The sequence below is a fragment of the Dryobates pubescens genome, chromosome 8 (genome assembly GCF_014839835.1).
Source record: "Dryobates pubescens isolate bDryPub1 chromosome 8, bDryPub1.pri, whole genome shotgun sequence".
In the NCBI taxonomy this organism is placed as follows: Eukaryota; Metazoa; Chordata; class Aves; order Piciformes; family Picidae; genus Dryobates; species Dryobates pubescens.
Window position 1 is genome coordinate 30,080,157 of NC_071619.1, and position 17,474 is coordinate 30,097,630.

A 17,474-nucleotide genomic window follows, 5' to 3' on the forward strand; every position below is an offset into this window, starting at 1 on the left:
TGATAGATTCACCTGCACACAAAACCCAAACCACACAATCTCATCTGTAAACAGTTTTGAAGCAGCTGGGCAGCACAGTCAAGAGGGAGGTGTCCCTCATCACACAATATTGTCTTTCGAACAGTAACAACAATATTTAAAGTTATGTCAACTATTCATAGGACAGGACTGGACCCCTTACAACCTTAACAAACACAGCATGAAAAATAGCAGAACATTTCTCTTAAACTGTTAGGACTAGTGCAAAGCATTAGATTTATGCTACTACCATTTCTGAACTCTCCATTTCCCAGCCCTTTATTTACCTTGAATCCCCAAAGGGCTAATATTGCCTCTCACTGCTGGCACATGATGGTACCGGTGTGGCCTTGAACTCCTGTACATCCAGTGGTACCTGCCAATTTCCATTTCTGGTCTGGTGATCACTGCCAATTTTAGGTGGTAAAAAGTCAGTGTCACCAGCAAGCTTTAGTTCAGTACTTTCAGTCATTTAACTTTAAAAATAAGAGCCCAGAAAAACAGCTGTAGTTTCAGAACCGGAGCAACCAAGAGAAGGGGTGAGAGGCACAATGGACAGGGAAATGCTCACACAAGTGTTAAGAAAGGTTGAACAGCTAAAACTCTACCTAGGATTTTAATTAAACACATAAAGAAGGACTCTCTATTCCTTCCCCCCACCCACTCTCACATTTATTTCTCTTTGTCCACGGAAAAGAGCTCTACTCCAGAAGCAGAAGAAGACAAAGTAACAGAAAACCACATTACCTGTTGGTTTTTTAAAGACCCTAAGTCTGTCAAAGCAAACAGTTACTGTCATTCATGGGCAGTAAAGGGTGACTTTGGGCTTTATTTCACACAGGCTCTGATCACATTCAAAACTCTAGATCAAGTATGTTAAAATAGGCTTCTTTCAGGTTTACAGTGCAGGACAGCCATTATTCTTCTCATGTTTTCAGAGGACAGATGAAGCTCAGAGCAAGGAGACCCCACAGATCTGACTGCTCACACACTCATCAAACACTCACCAGCACAGGCCTTACAAGCCTCCTGCAAGAGGCTACTGCCAAAACCCCACTTCTGACCTGACACATTCCCCTCAGCACCACTGCAGCTTTGTGAAGGCTGTCAGGGGGAGATAGATCTTGATTTAAAATGCACCGGAGCCCCCCTCTGCAGTGGCTAAATGACAAAGAAATTGTCATCTCTGGCCAAAATAAATCCTATTCAGCATCATTTGGGCTTGTGGAGGAAGAGAGAAGGCTACAACACTGAAAGCTCACCTAATGCAGACCAGATCAGAGGCAAATTCTGAGGGGCAGGGCTATACTTTTGTGGCCTGTGAGGAGCCAGGAAGGTCCTGGACCTGGTCCCTCTCTCCTGTGGCTCTGCTGCTGGTGCAATGAGGAGTTTGGCACAGCTATGTCTGCATATGTCAAGACGAGAAAAAAATTCTTGGCTTCCAATCCAAATGCTGGATCTGGAAACTGGAAACAAGAATTTGTTCATCTCCTACATCAGCAAATGAACTCCAATATTAAGCCAGTCTTTTGGGCTTGGGATGCAAAATTGGTATCGATGGCTCTCTTAAAGGTACTTTGTGGCTTGGTATCTCTCCTCCCTCTGTGACACACAAATCAGAAAGCAGGTATCAGGTAGTGTATTTTTCCTGGAAGATATCCTTCCTTTTTTGTACAGCTCACCCTTCCTTTTAAGGAAAGGCAAATTCCACACCTTATGAGCATAACAGATTTCAAAAGGTGTTGAAAGCATTGTTCCAAAATCACTGTGCATGCTCAGGATGACATCATCTCCTCCTGCTTACCCAGGAACACTCCTGTTTATGAGCTCAGAAGGAATGCCATAATAACTGACTTGGACACCAAATGGTAAACAGCAGAATTCCTTGCCAGTACTGCATACTGTCTCCCTGCTTGTCTGAAGCTGCTCCCTGGGCATTGATAACAGATTCTGATTTTAAAATAAGTAAGTTAGAAACAACCAGCTGCAAAGACTTGTGGGGAAAAAAACCCAACAAACTTCTTTTGCACAGCAGCAGCATCTACACCAAACCTTTGGCAGCAAAAGGATTTTACCCTACCAGGCCTGAACCCACAATTCAAGATTTCTTCTGCAGTGGCTAGAAAACCTACTTGCTCAGAGAGCAGCAGGCAGCTGGCTTTCTCCCTGAGCCTGAAGGGACACTGGTGAAGTCACCACTGTCTGTTGTGGCACAAACATCAAACCCTGCAATGTAGAGATAGCATGTGAACTTTGTAGCACCATTTCTGTAACTGAAAATATTCTATGAAGTTGGGGGTTTTTAACTGGCTATTTCTGGTTTTGCAGTAACAGGGCTCTTTCATCAGCAGCTAGCTCATCCTCCAAAAAGGAATCTGTTTTTCCACTGCTCTGCAAAGAGCCACTTAGCAATGGCTGCTTGGTAGCCCTTACTGCATGCCTTGTATGACCTCTAAAGCATCTTCTGGTGATGTCATAGGGACCCACCCAAGCCCACTCATGCAAAATCACAACCATGTTAAAAGCCCCACCAGGCTTTAGTGGTATAACTACTGCCCACAGTGCACATATGTACCCTGAGCAGTGAGGAAGGAATAGGTTTAAATGCCTTATCTTCTGCTTTTTGAGGAACTAATTATACAGACTGTGTTCCCAAGTCTAGGTTACAATCTCTCGGTGCACAGCCAAGCTCATGCAGCTTGAGGCCTCTTGTCAGAACCAGGTTTTACTCAATCCCATACAGAGGCAGCAGTTACAGAACTGAGTGTCTCATGCCGCACCACACAGGCACGCTGATGGCGACTGTGGCGTTCAATATTCATTGGGATGAATCATCTTGCATGCCTGTAACAAAATTCCCAGTACCCAACATCTTCACACTTGCTGCCCTTAGCATATGGGCTTAGAGGAAACAAACAGTTATGATATTCATCTGTTGCAGCTGATGAAGTGGTCCACAGGAGCAAAGAGAGGATTGTTGTTTATGATCTGGCTATCTGGTGATGAATACTGCATTAAGAGCAAGGCTGGCAAGAAAATGGGGGTGAGAGCAACCAAACGGGTTCCTTCCACCTCTCTTTGCTCTCCTCTTTAGCCCCTTTGCTCCCACTGCAGAATCTATTGTGCATGCAAAGTGCCATCTGGGTTTCCCCTCCCCCTTGTTACCATATCGTGTGGCACATATGTCTAGGTTCTGTGTTTTCATGAGGTCACTCAGAGCAGCATGAGTACGTTCTTCGGCTGTCTGTCAAAGCCCTCCTATTTAGAAACCAAATCCTATTCATTAAAACCCAAATCACTAAGCCAGGCAAATTATTATCCCTGGAATATCGCATGGCCCAGATTCGCCCCGGGCTGGACCTCTCTTCCTACAGTCGTATTTTTCAGGGACTTACACTAATGAGTTACTGTTTTCAGGGGAGCTGAAACACCAATAAATTGCTTGAAATGGGGAAAAAATGCAAAGCCCACTAAGAAGATCTTTAATCAGCCTGAGAGCTCTGCTAGCACTGTGTGACTCTAATGTTTGACAATATTGGTTATATAAAAAATTACTTTTTTAATGTTTTTTCAACTGGCTGCAATGAAAAATACATTTACCTGTGCTGCATCAAAGTGTCCTAAGCTCACTGTGTGAAATGAACTTCACTAAAAGTTCAATACGCTGCACATTACTTCACTCCTCGTGCTGCACTTCAGCAGCTTCCTTTACACCACCGCACACAGCTGTGTTTTAAGAGAGGTATTTTCCTTCTGTTCTGGATTATCATGTTATTGTCTGTTTAGAGTTTAAAACAAATCACTTTTAATGGCTTCACATATGATGAAAATAACAAAGCCCACAGCCCCTCCTGAGCATGAGGTCTTCTTTCATGGAGAGCACATTAGTAGAGAAGAGCCAATTAAAAGGAGCCTTTAGTGCAGCTGCTCAGGCTGGTTTGCATTATTCCTCGGCTCAGCACTTGCAACCTGAACATCCTATGTATTCATATAAGGCAACTATATCCTACTGTAAAGGGCTTCCTTCCATCCTCCCATGTGTAACGGGGTGAATTCACCATGGCCAGCACCAGTTGGGGGTTTGGATTGGTTTGGTTGTTATTTGGGAGGGGTTGTTGTGGCTTTGTTTTGCTTTGATTGGCAGGGGTGGGGAGGGGTTGTTGTGTTATTTTGGTGGCATTGTGTTTTTCTTCTTCAAATTTTTTTGTTTTAATGTTGCAACTTAGCAATATTTCTCATAGTTAAATAAAAAGGGAAACTTCTTGTCTCTGTTAAGGTGCATCAGGATCTGTATCCTTCACCGCTGATGGAAAACGGCATTTCGTTTTTCTCGTTTCTTCCAGCTCAGTAAATCTGCCTGCCCAGGCCTCACGCTTTGATTTCATTTAATGCCTGCAAGATAAACGCTGTCATTTGCAATCATTTGTAAACCTTCAGCTTTAAAATGCATCCAATCTGTCCTGGAGCCCTGTAAAGTAGCTGTTAAACATTTTCCTTGAGCTTGCTCATGGTGTTCTCCTCTGATAAGGCCTGCTGATACACAGCATAAAGCTGACTTATTTCTTATCTCCATCAACATGGATGTTGTTCCACTTCCAATTAAAAAAACTGGGGCAGCAGCCACTCCTCTGGGTGCAGAGAAACAAATGGCTGATAAACACGGAATCCATCAGATGGGCAGCATCGCTGCCCGAGTCAGGCAGGGCATTCACACAAACAGTTAATCTAAAACTGGAATTTGTACACAACTGAGTGAACTTTAGAGCTCAGCAGTAATCTTTATTTATGAATCAGTAATTATTAGTGTTTAATTATTCACAAAGCACATCAGCTCCTGCCAATTGTCTCAGTTTACACTGCAATCCCAAACAGCTGGTCACCCACGCTTGCCACTGTGATGGGAAACACAAACCACTGTTCAGATGTGATCACCTCAGGTGCTTGAACTGAAAACAGATCTTGGTGCTCATCCCAAGCGCTCACACAGTATTGCTCTCAGTGTTTTCCCAAGTACAGGGAGCCTTGTATATAGATAGCCAGCAACCCTAGCCCAACTTCCTCCCATTCCATGAGGAGGTCTTTGCAATAAAACACACAACTCTGAAACGTGGAGTTTAAAATTGTCCTAAAGGGAAAAAAGCCTCTTGGCTTAAAAGTACAATTTGCTATTAGTTAAATGCTGCCATTTCCCACACAATTTGGCAGTGCAAAGCATGCTGTGTGTGAACCTGAATATCCAAAGTGAAACCCTCAGGATCTTCTCTTGCTCAGTCTTAGCAACAGCAACATCCCCAAACCTCTTCTCGAACTGGTTTATCTCCTGGGGCTTTGTAATTCATTTCTGGAATAAGGAGTTAAAAGACTTTGTGGCATTGCTCAATTACTTTGAGCTGTGGTAGTTGCCTTGCTATCACTGGATCTAGGGCACCTCACAGAGGATAGCCATTACACTAAGGCCAGGTGGGATCTCAGGGGAAGAAGCAAATGTTGCAAGCCTGGCAAACATGTAAGGTACAGCGAGCAGAGGGCCCAGTCCAGACAGTAAATGGAGACATTTTTGAAGGGCTCAGCTTCTGGTTTACACCCCAAAATGAAGCAACAGTATTCTCATGGAGGCTTTTTTTTTTCCACAACGAGGAAAAGCTCATTTTTCTCCATAAGAGCTGCTTGTGAAAGCCCTTTTTAACACTGCCATTTCAGAGGTACCTGATGCTGCCCACCGACCCCATCAAAAAATCCAACTGGGCTCAACAGTCTTAGCACTTCAGAAAGTCTGCCCCCCCAAACTGAATATGCCTCCTACACCCCCTGCACCCCTGCAGGGGCAGATGAGCTATTTATTTTGCTGTTGAAGCTAGGAGTGAGACTGTTTCGGCTTCCTGCATTTTAATTCACTGTGAAATACATGGGGAATTGAAGTGAATAGAAATGAAGAGCACAATGTGAGAGACCATGTGCTGCTCTCAAAATGAGAGAACTGGCAAGAACAAAGCCTTGGACTCTTACATACACATATGTGTGAAACCCATCTAAAGTATCAAAATACCACAGAAAAACAGCAAACAATGGTAAAATTAGGATAGGCAGCTCCCCTGCTTGCATCCTATGAAGGCAACAGATCGACCACCTCCACTTGGTAACAGATTTACCGTTCTACATGTTGTGCTTTCATCCTTGCCAAAATAAAAGGGAAGCCATAAACTCATCATAAACACGCTCAGCAACACATTTCATTCTGCACAGCTGCTAATGCATGCAGATAACTTCTTTTGGTGCTTATTGCATGTGAGTTCTATCCATTTAAAAGAAACTCATAAATCAGAAGAAAAGATTCCTGTAATTTTCAAAGAATGATCCTGAGCTCGAGGTGGGTTTACAGCCAAGGTATTTAGGACATTTTGTACATTGAACACTCAAAATCTGCAGTGAGGTGGGTTGTTGTCCACATATACTAATGGCTTTCAGAGTTTAATCTCTCATCAGTGGACCTCCTTTTGTGAAATCCCTAAGGGATTATGTAGTACTATGTCTAATCACTTGACAGATTTCATTTACTTGAAACTGAAGCTAGGTTTGCATCATGCAAAGTGTGTAGGAGGAATCAGATTCAAAGCAGGAAAACAAAATCTGGTACTGGACAGCACTGGGATTTATCATGATGTTCATATCTGAAGTGTTTAATGGTAAATGAAGTAGTTCCACTTGGGAATACATGCTAGTTGTTTATCACCTGCATATGCTTGCCAGATAGATTGCTTATAAACGACACTCAACTGGTTCAACAGTATACTACAACTCACATAAAAAGGCAGTAGACATTTAAGTGATTTTGTTACTGCTGTGTAATTCAGTCAAAAAATACTGCTATGATTTGTACAGGTGCCTGCTACACTGAGGAAGGACCTTCAGTTGGCATAAATCATACCAAGCAGAAACAAAACAGTCCTTTGCTAGTTGAACTTGTCCTCTGAAGTTCAGCGCTGCACCCCAAACAAATCACCTGTGAGGCTGGGATGGATGAGGCACCTTTCCTCCTGTGCTGCTGTCTCCCTACTGCAGAAGCACTACCCCGGAATCGTTCTCTCTATTAAGCAGCAATTCTCAGTGATTAACCTATCCTGAAAGCTAATGTTGTGAAACTCACTGCATTATTCCCTGTGATCGTAGCGCAAGTGGATATCGGCACAAACAAATTTGCCAGAAGGCAGCACAGGAAAGGAATTTAAAATACAGAGCAGCAATTGGTACCAAGCTAACTACACAAAGACTGTGTGATATTGTAACTGATCAGATGTTACTATAACCTGCATCTTCCACACTGCATTGTAAAGCCTTGCTCCACGGTCAGCCTTGATGAAAACACCGGATTATAGCTCCGAGAACAACATGCAAACACACAGGCACAGGCTACCTCTGTAAACCAAATTCACCACAATCTGTCAAAGACACAGCACTAACAAGACTTCTCTTGCAAACACCATTTTAGGCAGGGTTAGGACAGACTCTGAGCGAATACAGACACAGACAAAGATTGCTGCTTTATTAATTTGTGGTCAAGCCATGCAGGGAAAGACGCCTAGAAGCCCGAAGATGCGGTAAAGATTGTTTAAGAGCTATTTGCAAAAGTGACAAAACTAGCCTAAACCTCTTTAAACCCCCTGAATGAAAAGATTTAAACAAGCTATTGTTAGACCCCTGGGTACCTTTTTTCTCTTGGCTTTGTTCTGCATTTTCCTCCGCTGCAGTTTCCATGGCTGGCTTCATACCATCCACCAAAAATGCCGCCCCCCCTCCCCCCCCAGCAAGCACTTTTTCTCTTCGCCTCCTTTCTCACTCCCTTCCGTCTCCTATTTACGGCAGCAGTGATTGAGCGGCTCTGTTCTCCCCTACAGTAGATTACAGTCCTTTCCAAAACGCCAGAAAAGTCTTGTCAGCTTCAATTTCGCTCCGCTGACTGGTCCACGAGAAGCCGTGCCAGCGAGCGCTCAGCCATACGTCACTGCGGTCCCCAGCTATAAAATAGCCATCCTGCGCCTGACCGTGCCCCAGCTCGCCGCGTCGTGGGGACCAGCACCACCAGTTCGCCTCTGTTTCCCCTCGCCCTCCATTCTCCCCCTCTTTTCCCATCTCCCAAGGCTCCCGACGAATGTTAATCAATTCCCCGGGTGGTGAATGGATCGGTGACATCGGGAGGGGAGACGCAGACAAGAAAGAAAGGAGTCCCCCGACCATCGTGGGGCGAGCCCCCCAGCCACCGTCTCCAAGGGGAGTGCACGCCAGCACACAATTGCGAGGCTCCCCTTTCCCATGGGACCTGGGTATTATGCTCTGCATTTTGATTTATTCCACATGCCCTCTGCTCTTTCAAGGGGCGGGGGGCAACGGGTCTGCTCTCTCTGTTTGCTTTCTTAGCTGAGTAAGTTCCGCTCACCCACGGCAAAAGACGGTGTGTGAAAGCAGCATGAAAGCAGACGTGGCCATATAAGATGTACATTAAAAAACCAGAATTCTTTCTCTGACTAGCAAGCACGATGGAAAGAAAAGCACAAAGAAACCCAAGCAAGCAGGAAGCGAGCAAGCTCGAGTGTCCCCGAATGCACATGCCATACTTGGAAGGATAACAGTGTTAAGAAAACACAGCCTAAATTTTAAAAAAATGTCTGCTCCTACAAACCTAAAGCCATGCTTAGAACTGAGTGCAGAGTCCCTGGGAACCACATGTTTGATTGCTCCCCTAAATCCAGACTGCAGCACAATCTAACGAGCCACGACCTGGCTCTGGGAGCAACAAAACGAGGACATTGCACTGCACGAGGTGACTTTTAGGTTTTCCCAGCTTGTTCTGAGCAGCACCATGCTGGGAAGCCACAGAGCAGGGCAACACCACGGAGGGGTATTATTCACTTTCTAAAGCCCATGATGACAGTCGTATGCAAGGCTGTACTGTAGCGAGGCTAATTAACCTCGCCTATTGCTTTGCCTGGCTCAATGGCCTCGCAGAGCGCTACACCGTACAGGGCAGACATGCCCAAAGGCACCCTTTTTGTGTGTGTAGGATGATGGAGCAACCATGGAGTAATGGCCTTTGTGATCTGGCAGGCTTCGCCAGTCCAGCCACCGCAGCTGATGCTGCAGGCTGCAAAGACGCCTCGCAGATTCAGCAAATGCTGGGGATGTTAAAACCTACACGCTGCATGTTCCGTATAACAGATTCAACCAGGAGAGTGGGAAGAGGGAAGCAGTCCAAAGACTTGTAGCTGCAATTCAGCCTCTTCTGGTTGAAGCTATTACACCCACAATTTTGCTGTGCATTTTTTATTTCTAAAGATGCCTACTGAAAAAATCACCCCAAACCCTCAGACCCCATCTTTGCAGCAAGTTTCCTTCTCTGGCAAGAAATCAGGGTACAAATCCTCACACCATGGTCACCATAGTTACCTTGTTTGGGGCATTACTGCTTAGACATGCTTCAGCCCAACAGCTAAAAGGTCTTGGACTTATCCTAAGATTTCATATCGTGGCATCAAAACTTGATGTCCTGGGGTCCAGGAAAAGTTTGCGGTTGAAGTTCCCACTTCAGCAGACCCAGTAGGATGAAGTTATTTTGTACAGAAGATGGAAGTACCCTCAGGAACTGATGTGATACAATAGGTTAGGTTCCTGATGGTAATCACATCAGCATCCCCAGCAGAGACCACAACTCAGGTGCAAGTGTATGTCTCCACTCCCCTCCAATGCTCACACAGCAGTCTATACATGCATTGAAATGCCTGGCCAGCAAGACCAGGGACTGGGGCTTTTTAGTCTGGAGAAGACTGAGAGGGGATTTAATAAATGTTTATAAATATCTGAGGGCTGGGGGTCAAGAGGGAGGGGACAGGCTCTGCTCAGTTGCACCTTGTGACAGGACAAGGGGTAATGGATATAAACTACACCACACAAAGTTTCACTTCAATGAGAGGAGGAACTTCTTCACAGAGCACTGGAACAGAGGGTCTCCTGGAGTCTCCTCCTCTGGAGACTTTCAAGACCTGTCTGGATGTGTTCCTATGCAACCTGTGCTAGATTCTATGGTCCTGCTCTGGTAGGGGAGTTGGACTGGATGATCTTCAAAGGTCCCTTCCAACCCCTGAGATCCTATGATGATCCTGTGTGTTTGCTATATTCTTTTAGTCATTACCAAAAGCTGGTTGAATCTCACAGTTGAGAAAGGGAAGACAACTTCTTCACATTTGGAATAACGATTATGCAAGGGAAACATTTTACAAAGAGTGTTCTTTTCCCCATTTAACATCAATGAAATTGAAAATCCATAGCATAAACACTCTACTTGCTGAAAGGCACACAAAGTTTAGTCGTTGGTCAAAGCAATTGATTGCCTCTGACATTAAAAGTCCCATTAAACTTCTGATTTTTAAGCCAGTACTTCTGCTCACAGCTGTCATATTCTAGTCTTAAAAGGTTAAAACCTCTCTTCTGACTACCCAGAGTTACAAAAGGCCTGTGCAAAATCTAAATCAAGTGGTATAATATTAATGCACTCATCAGTAAACAGATACACAGAAAATGCAAACATCACCTGGAGTTTCCTTTCTTTAAACACAAAATACATTAGACAAAACCTCTGGTTACAGACTGCCCTCGGAGAAAACCTACTAACAAAGTCCTCTACTCTGTAAGACCTACTGCTTCAAAGACCTGTGAGCTTTCCTGCTGGCAAGAACATTTTGTGAGGTAGGCTCAGGACTTCAGAGCAGATATTTTACAAACACTGAACTCACAGGCTGGGAGACTATTTCTCTTCTTTCTCCCAGGATAACCCTTCCTTTAGTCAGGGCACCACACCAGAATCAACTTCACAAGAGCTTGAAGTCAAGATTTCAGAAGCCATTAATCCTGACTATCCAAACCCATTAATTCTATGTACTAGAACATCCTCTAAAAGCTTCAAGTGATGCACGAGTGTAAAGTTCTACCCTCCTCCCTTCTTATTGCTTTCCAGATTACTGTAATATATGATGGGGTTTAGGCACTTACTGTCTTAAGTAATTTCTTGATCTTCAAATGTTTGTCCCATCATTGACAACCATGGCAAACCCCCCCCCAAACTATAAGCTATTTCCTCCAGTGCTATCATGGGTGCTGACCTTGCTCTTTGAGCATTAATCTCAGCCAGCAAGTTGCCTCATTAGACACTCCCTCCCTTAACCAGATGCATCCTTTTCTTAATATGTGATGAGACTTGAAGACATCAAGTCTACGACTGTACAGCAAAAGACAAAGCCATAAAAGCAGAAATCACAGAAAATTCTTCAAAGACTTCAGCAAAAGTTCAGCAAAACTCTGCTGTAGAGAACAGGCTGACAGAGATGACCAGCAGCCAGGGAAGGCAGCTAGCTTCCTTTTCTTTGCAGACCTAAATAAAAATGAAAATCAGGAGAGGGGCTAAGCAGTAAGAGTTTCTCTGCTGCTAAAGCACAGCTCTAAGCCTACAGCCAAACCTCAGGATGAAGAGCAGTGGAGCAAAAGATGTGAAGGCACTGCAGATCAAGCCACACCCACTGCAAAATAGCTTATTTTTTAAAAGAGAGAGAGGTTTTAATCTATTTTAGCTAGGTTTGAAAAACCATATTTGATAACTTTGCTCAGTCAAGTAAATGACCACAACTGGACACATTAAAACAGGTATTAAAAACCCTTTTGAGCATCTATCTTTAATGTCACTGAATCTAGTTTACATTCCTGAAGGCTGAGGAGCTCTATCATAAGATATAGCAAATGCTTCACAAGCTTTCAGATGAATGCACACTTGCCATTTCTACAAAGGCTTCACAGAGCTGTAAAAAAGAGAGTTCACACATACTTCAAGAGCAATTTGAGATTAGCCTATGAGATCCGAGACTCAGAAGTTAAAATACAGAGACTGTCCCTCAAACAAGACTGGCATGTATTCCAAACAACTTATTTTTAAAGACAACTTGTAAAAGGCTTTTTTTCTTTTCTTAGGAAGCATGCAAAAATATTCAAGAGAAAGAACAACTACACATGCATCCACTTAGTGTAATTTTCTCAACATCATTACTGATGTTCAGACCAGCTTTAGACCAGTTACCTAAGACCTGAGTATAAAACCCAGCCTCAATGCTTATGCAAAAGCAGAGAAATTTTCCATGTGGGTAAAAATCAAAGCATAACAAGTGGCTTTCAGTTGTGCAACAGTCATATACCTGGCAAGCATTTCAACAAACCACTTTGGGGCCCATTCTTTCAGACATACTAAATTACTAGGAAAACTAAATCCAAATTAACAACACTCCTCCCCCCAAAAAACCCAAACCAACCAACCAACCACCAAACCAAAAACAACCAAAGAAAACACCCAGCCAAAAAAGCCCACAAAGAAACCTCTCAACAACACTCAAACAAACGAAAAACCCCAACCCTGTACTTTTACCACAGTATAAAATACAGACTACTGAAAACCACGAGTCTGCGCTGCACTTAGTGATCTCAATCTTGAATTTCTGTAGAAAGGGCAAAATTAAAGGCTTAAGCATGGATAGTGATTATCTTTGCAACCAAAGAAAAGCATTGAGTTAACTGGTGCAGGTAAGTCCAAGAGGGTGAGCAGATCTTAACAGTGTGAAGGCACCAGTCCTGTGACATGAAGATGGCAACAACTGCTGCCAAGCTAGAGGCCTGGTGGCAAGCAGGCAGGCAAAGGAGATGTTGGTCAGGTTTTGGATTTCACCCATTTCTCTTGCTGGCCTGCTAGCTTCCAGGCTCTCAGTTCCACAATATTATATATTTATTCTGTTCAGCAGTAGTAACATCCTCACATACTTGATTAATAGATGAAGCCCTTCAACAGTGCTTCAAATGCTCCTCCACAACTTTAAAGGCTAGATTCTTGATTTCAGCACACAACCACATTTCTCTGCTCTCTCCATCATCTTCCCCACTGAGAGATTCTCAGCTGTAGTGCTTGTGTCTCCGTTCCTCTGCTTCAAGCCACACATTCAGCAGCAATGTCACAGTGCAGAAGGAAAACCATATGCTCAGGACTTTTGTCTTTGTTCCCTTAACTCTGCACCTTGAGGGCAAACCAACCTACTGACCTGAACCCTCTTCTCCAATACTGTTGCCAAAGTCTACTGCCATCTCAGAAGACTAATAAGAATCATAAAATCATTAAGGTTGCTAGCACTCAAGTAGAAGTGCCACTTGTACTTGTAAAAGAGCCATTTCTGCCAGTTTTTGAGGGCAGCAAGTAATACACTCCTGCAAAATACATCTGCTTATTCTCAAAATACAGGACAGTCTGAGACAGGACTGGTACAGGGAGGCTACCCATGGCCCTTTTTCCCCCTCAGTCTATAAATACATCTAAACTTCACTGCATTCAGCCCCGACATAAACTCTTTCTTCTGCTTCACAGAGTTAATCAGACAATCCTCTGTTAACTTTACATCCAGTTCTGATTTTCAAAATTGCCCTCCCACTCCTTGCATAGACTTTAGCATCCCACCTACAATCTCTCATCTATTCAGTGTTCGTTTTGTTCTTCAGTCTTGGCCTCGGTCCAGTCCTTTCATAAAGCGTGGAAAGACAGCAAGGGAATAGAAAGAAGAAGAAAATCCTACAGCTCCCCAAAAAGCAGCTAAGGGTACTCATTATTAAAAAGTACCCTGAACTGAAAGGGCATGGGGAAACACAGGGAGGAAGACTCTTCCTCAGTTTCATGAGGGACTCTAGATGTGTGTATATACATACACAGAAAACATATCTGTGTTTGTATGTACAGGAATAAACCAGGTATGATTATACATGTTTTTATGGAGCAGAAAACCTTATCAGCATCACTGGAATCACAATAAGGAATGTAAACTCATTTACAGTCATGCAATAAGCATGAAGTTTAACAGTGAATGCACAGCTAAACATCATCCCAGTGCTACAGCCTCCTCCAGCTCAAGATTTTGTAGCTCAGAACCAAGTTACACAGTGCCTGACTGGAGCTGGTGGTAGAGATAAACCACACAAAGACAGTGCTGTTTCTTAGGCTCCATTATCTGCTCACCTCAATACTGGCCCACCAATGCTAGGCTCACTCATGGATTATGGGGAAGTTGTATGTAAACATCTTGAAAAATCCTTGCAATTCAGCAGTCAAAACATTGATGTGAAAGAAAGCATCAAATAATGACTGGTAGAAGGCAGTGGAATTCATTGTTTAAGGCTTCAGCACCCTGTAAATCACCATTCCTGGAGCCACTTCCCTGATACTGAAAATTCCCATTCTGGTGTAATTAAACTGTATTTTGGGAAAGATCCTGTACTAGTTCTGTCCTGAAGCCCTAGACTGCCTGCTGAATTGCAAAAACCAGTTTCTGTCCACACACAAGATACTAGTCATGAAATCCTCAGTTAAGACATTAATGAAAGGGTCCCCAATTAATCATTGTATTCTCTGCAAGAGCAGATATCCTCATTAGGAAAGCAGCAGGACATTAACAAGTTCCACTTTGAGGGTATCCAATTAACACATGGACTAAAATACGTGCCAGGCAACTTTGCCCAGCCTAGCTTTTCCAATCCCCTCTTTCTAGCTCCATCAATTGGGATGTCAGTAGTGGTTCCTACCGCGTTCTACAATGCCTTTGACAACATCGGTGATGGACAACAAACAACACCTGCTGAAGTGCTTAACAGGTCTTTCACTAGTGCCCACCAAAAGTTAAATGCATACTCAAGAGAGTTCAGCACAAGTGAATGAAACCTCACCCTCTACTTCATAAGCAAGGCATGACTTAACCCACCAACAGTGAGCACAGTTAGAGCTCTATCTGGATCATGTCATGCCTTGACTTTTGCCAAACCTCAGCAGTAGGTGATCCTGCATGCAAAGTGAGCTTCAAGACAAAAGCACTATAGGGTGAGTTAAGGACAAAAGTAGCAGCTTTCAGCCTAGATTCCCAGATAGGCTGTCAAGTATAATCCTTTGCCTGGGCAGGGTTATTCCATGGAATGTATATTCCCAACCCCTTCTCTCACTAATTTAAGTGTCTTGAGTTTGGAGCCTTTCTCTTGTTTTGCGAGAGGAGCCAATCTGCATCCTGGCAGGTTTGGAGGCTCAGCACAAGAGGGCTTGCACAATGGCCAGGCCCCCACTGCAGTCAGTGCAGGAGTAGCTTTTCCAAGAGCAGGATGCTGGCCTCCGAAATGGCCTCCAGAGCAGCTGCCTGAAAACCACCCTGCTTCTCTTTTGAGTGAACTCACTCTGAAAGTGCCTAGCTACATCCCCATTTCTCTGTTTCTTTCCAAAGATGACATTCACTTGTTTTAAACAACTGAAAGGCATCATTTCTTCACTGTCATGAGTCAGAGTGAAATGTATTTGGCATCTGCTTTTCTTCATCTAGTCTTTGTATTACTCCCATCCCATTTTATTTCTTCCTGGCTTTCAGAACATTTGTAGCCATCTCCCTTTCACTCAGGGCTTCTCAAGTGTAAGCTCTAAGCACTATCACTATGTGTCAGCTTTGGAGACCCTCACATTTATTATTCAAAATGGCACCAGGCATTTTTGCTCTCAGTAGTAGATGCTCTCAGTATGCCTCTTGTGTATCTATTGGCACTACTGATTTCTGAAGTACCATTATGTGCTCCACCCTTCTGCACAATTCAGAAGGAAAAGAAAGGAGCTTAAAAAAGAGGGCAAGGAAGAAGGGAGGCATGTATAGGGAAAATGAACAAAAAACAATGGAGAAAAGTAAAAGGCAGAAAATATTCAAGCCACTGTCTAAGCTTCCTTCTTTGGTTTGTAGGAGGAATTGTATCTCTGTATGACAAAAACTGCACTACATCAGCCGTGTGCTCACCATCCTGGAAGTGACCAAAGGTATGCAAGTCCACATGAGACAGAGCTCCTCTCATTGCAGATCAGAGACTTGCTCACAGGTTGCTGAAAAATAGCGTAGCTTCTCATGCCCAGACAAAATCCACCCATCTGATTTGCCTGATGACAAGTCTATTAGTACAGGGAAGAAACTGAAGACTGACCAACAGCTTTAAAAGCAATTCCAAGCAATTAATTTCAGCTACAGTCCTCAGAAATATTTGAATTAATTGTGTGTTTGAGTGTAGCACATACTCCTGCTGCAGACAGAGCGTCACAGATTGCAAATGCAATCAAAACCCCATTTTCTTAGTTTAATTTGCCATTAGTACACAGCAGGCTTACAGAGCCAAACAACTACAACTAAATTCTCGTTGCCGTTTCAAACCATTTCCAAGCAAACACCATAGCAACATTATCAGAACCTTGAGTTCATTTAATCCCATATTCTCTACCAAGAATCCCCAACACTAGCACCTACTGAAAAAGGAAAAAATTAGACCCAGCTCCAGACCAAGACAGTTAGACTCCTAAGCCCAAACCCACCATTTTCATGACTTTAAGAAAGAGAAGGAAAACCCCAAAGCCTAGGTTTTTATAGAATTCAGTATTTTAGAAGTCCTTAGCATAATTTTAATACATACCAAACACTGCTGAATATACTTATTTCAGCCAAAAATACAATCATACAAATCAGTGGTCACAGACTAAGTAGCATTTCACATATTCCCTTCTGTTTCATAACCATGGAGGGGAAAAAAACCACACCCCAATTGCAGCACTCCCCACTTCCCGAGCTAATAGCACCTCTTCAGTGGAGGAGCTCAGCACAGCACAGCGAGCAAACACCACTGCCCTGCAAGCATCAGCAACGTGGACAGCAAGCAGCAGAGGCCTTGTCACAAAAGATCAGTTATCTCAGTGAACAGAAAGTAGATGTCCATATTACCCAAACAGATGTACTGGGTTATAGGGCTGTGGGATGGGTGATGGTTGCCAGCGCTTGGAAATCTTGATGGCAGCCCCTCCTCTCCTGTCCTGGCTGGCGGTGGGGCGGCTGACACAGGGAGCACCCCCAAGGACCCCTGCCCTCGTGGCACTGAGTCTCAGTGGGGCTGCAGGCAAGTGGCGCCCATGGGAACTCATGCAGCTCTGGGGCCATGGAGCTTCACGGGTGAGCAGGCTCGTCAGCCCTATTCAGCCTGCTCCCCACACACAATAACCAGCAGCCGCGCTCCCATAAGATGGGCCTCCTCCTTCGCCTCGCTTTTATCATCCTTCATATCTCACTGATGACAGGACTGAAAGGGCTTCTGATGGGAAATGTGCTCCAAATTAGCATATTTCCCCCTGCGTACAAAGGAGGCATTAAGCTACTGCGTTCTGAAAGTCCAAACAAAAGCAGCCCAGGCTGTTTTTAGCAGCGCTGTTTCAAGTTTGATTCCCCCTCTCTCTCTTCCAAGTTGCAAGCCTATTTAACAAATTTTCACTCTTTCTGAAAGGCAGGAAGTGCAACTGATAAAATCTTTTTAGTAAATTATATTATTTGATTCATCTC

General features: G+C 43.8%; 1 protein-coding gene across 5 annotated transcripts in view; it reads right to left on the reverse strand.

The window, feature by feature from the left end:
• The window catches only part of GPM6B (glycoprotein M6B), a 108,436-nt gene that overhangs the window by 25,782 nt on the left and 65,180 nt on the right, over nucleotides 1-17,474 (reverse strand). Inside the window, exons 1-2 of one of the 5 annotated variants that reach the window (XM_009896979.2) lie at nucleotides 7,722-7,974; nucleotides 306-425 (exon numbers count right to left, since the gene is read on the reverse strand). The exons of 1 other annotated variant lie outside the window; for it this stretch is intronic. In XM_009896979.2, coding sequence (XP_009895281.1) covers nucleotides 306-425; nucleotides 7,722-7,782 — 181 coding nt within the window. In that variant the 5' untranslated portion in view covers nucleotides 7,783-7,974. Of the gene's footprint in view, nucleotides 1-305; nucleotides 426-7,721; nucleotides 7,981-17,474 lie in introns of those variants that run through there. 3 more of the 5 variants (XM_009896980.2, XM_054163365.1, XM_009896981.2) reach the window with 3 other exon arrangements.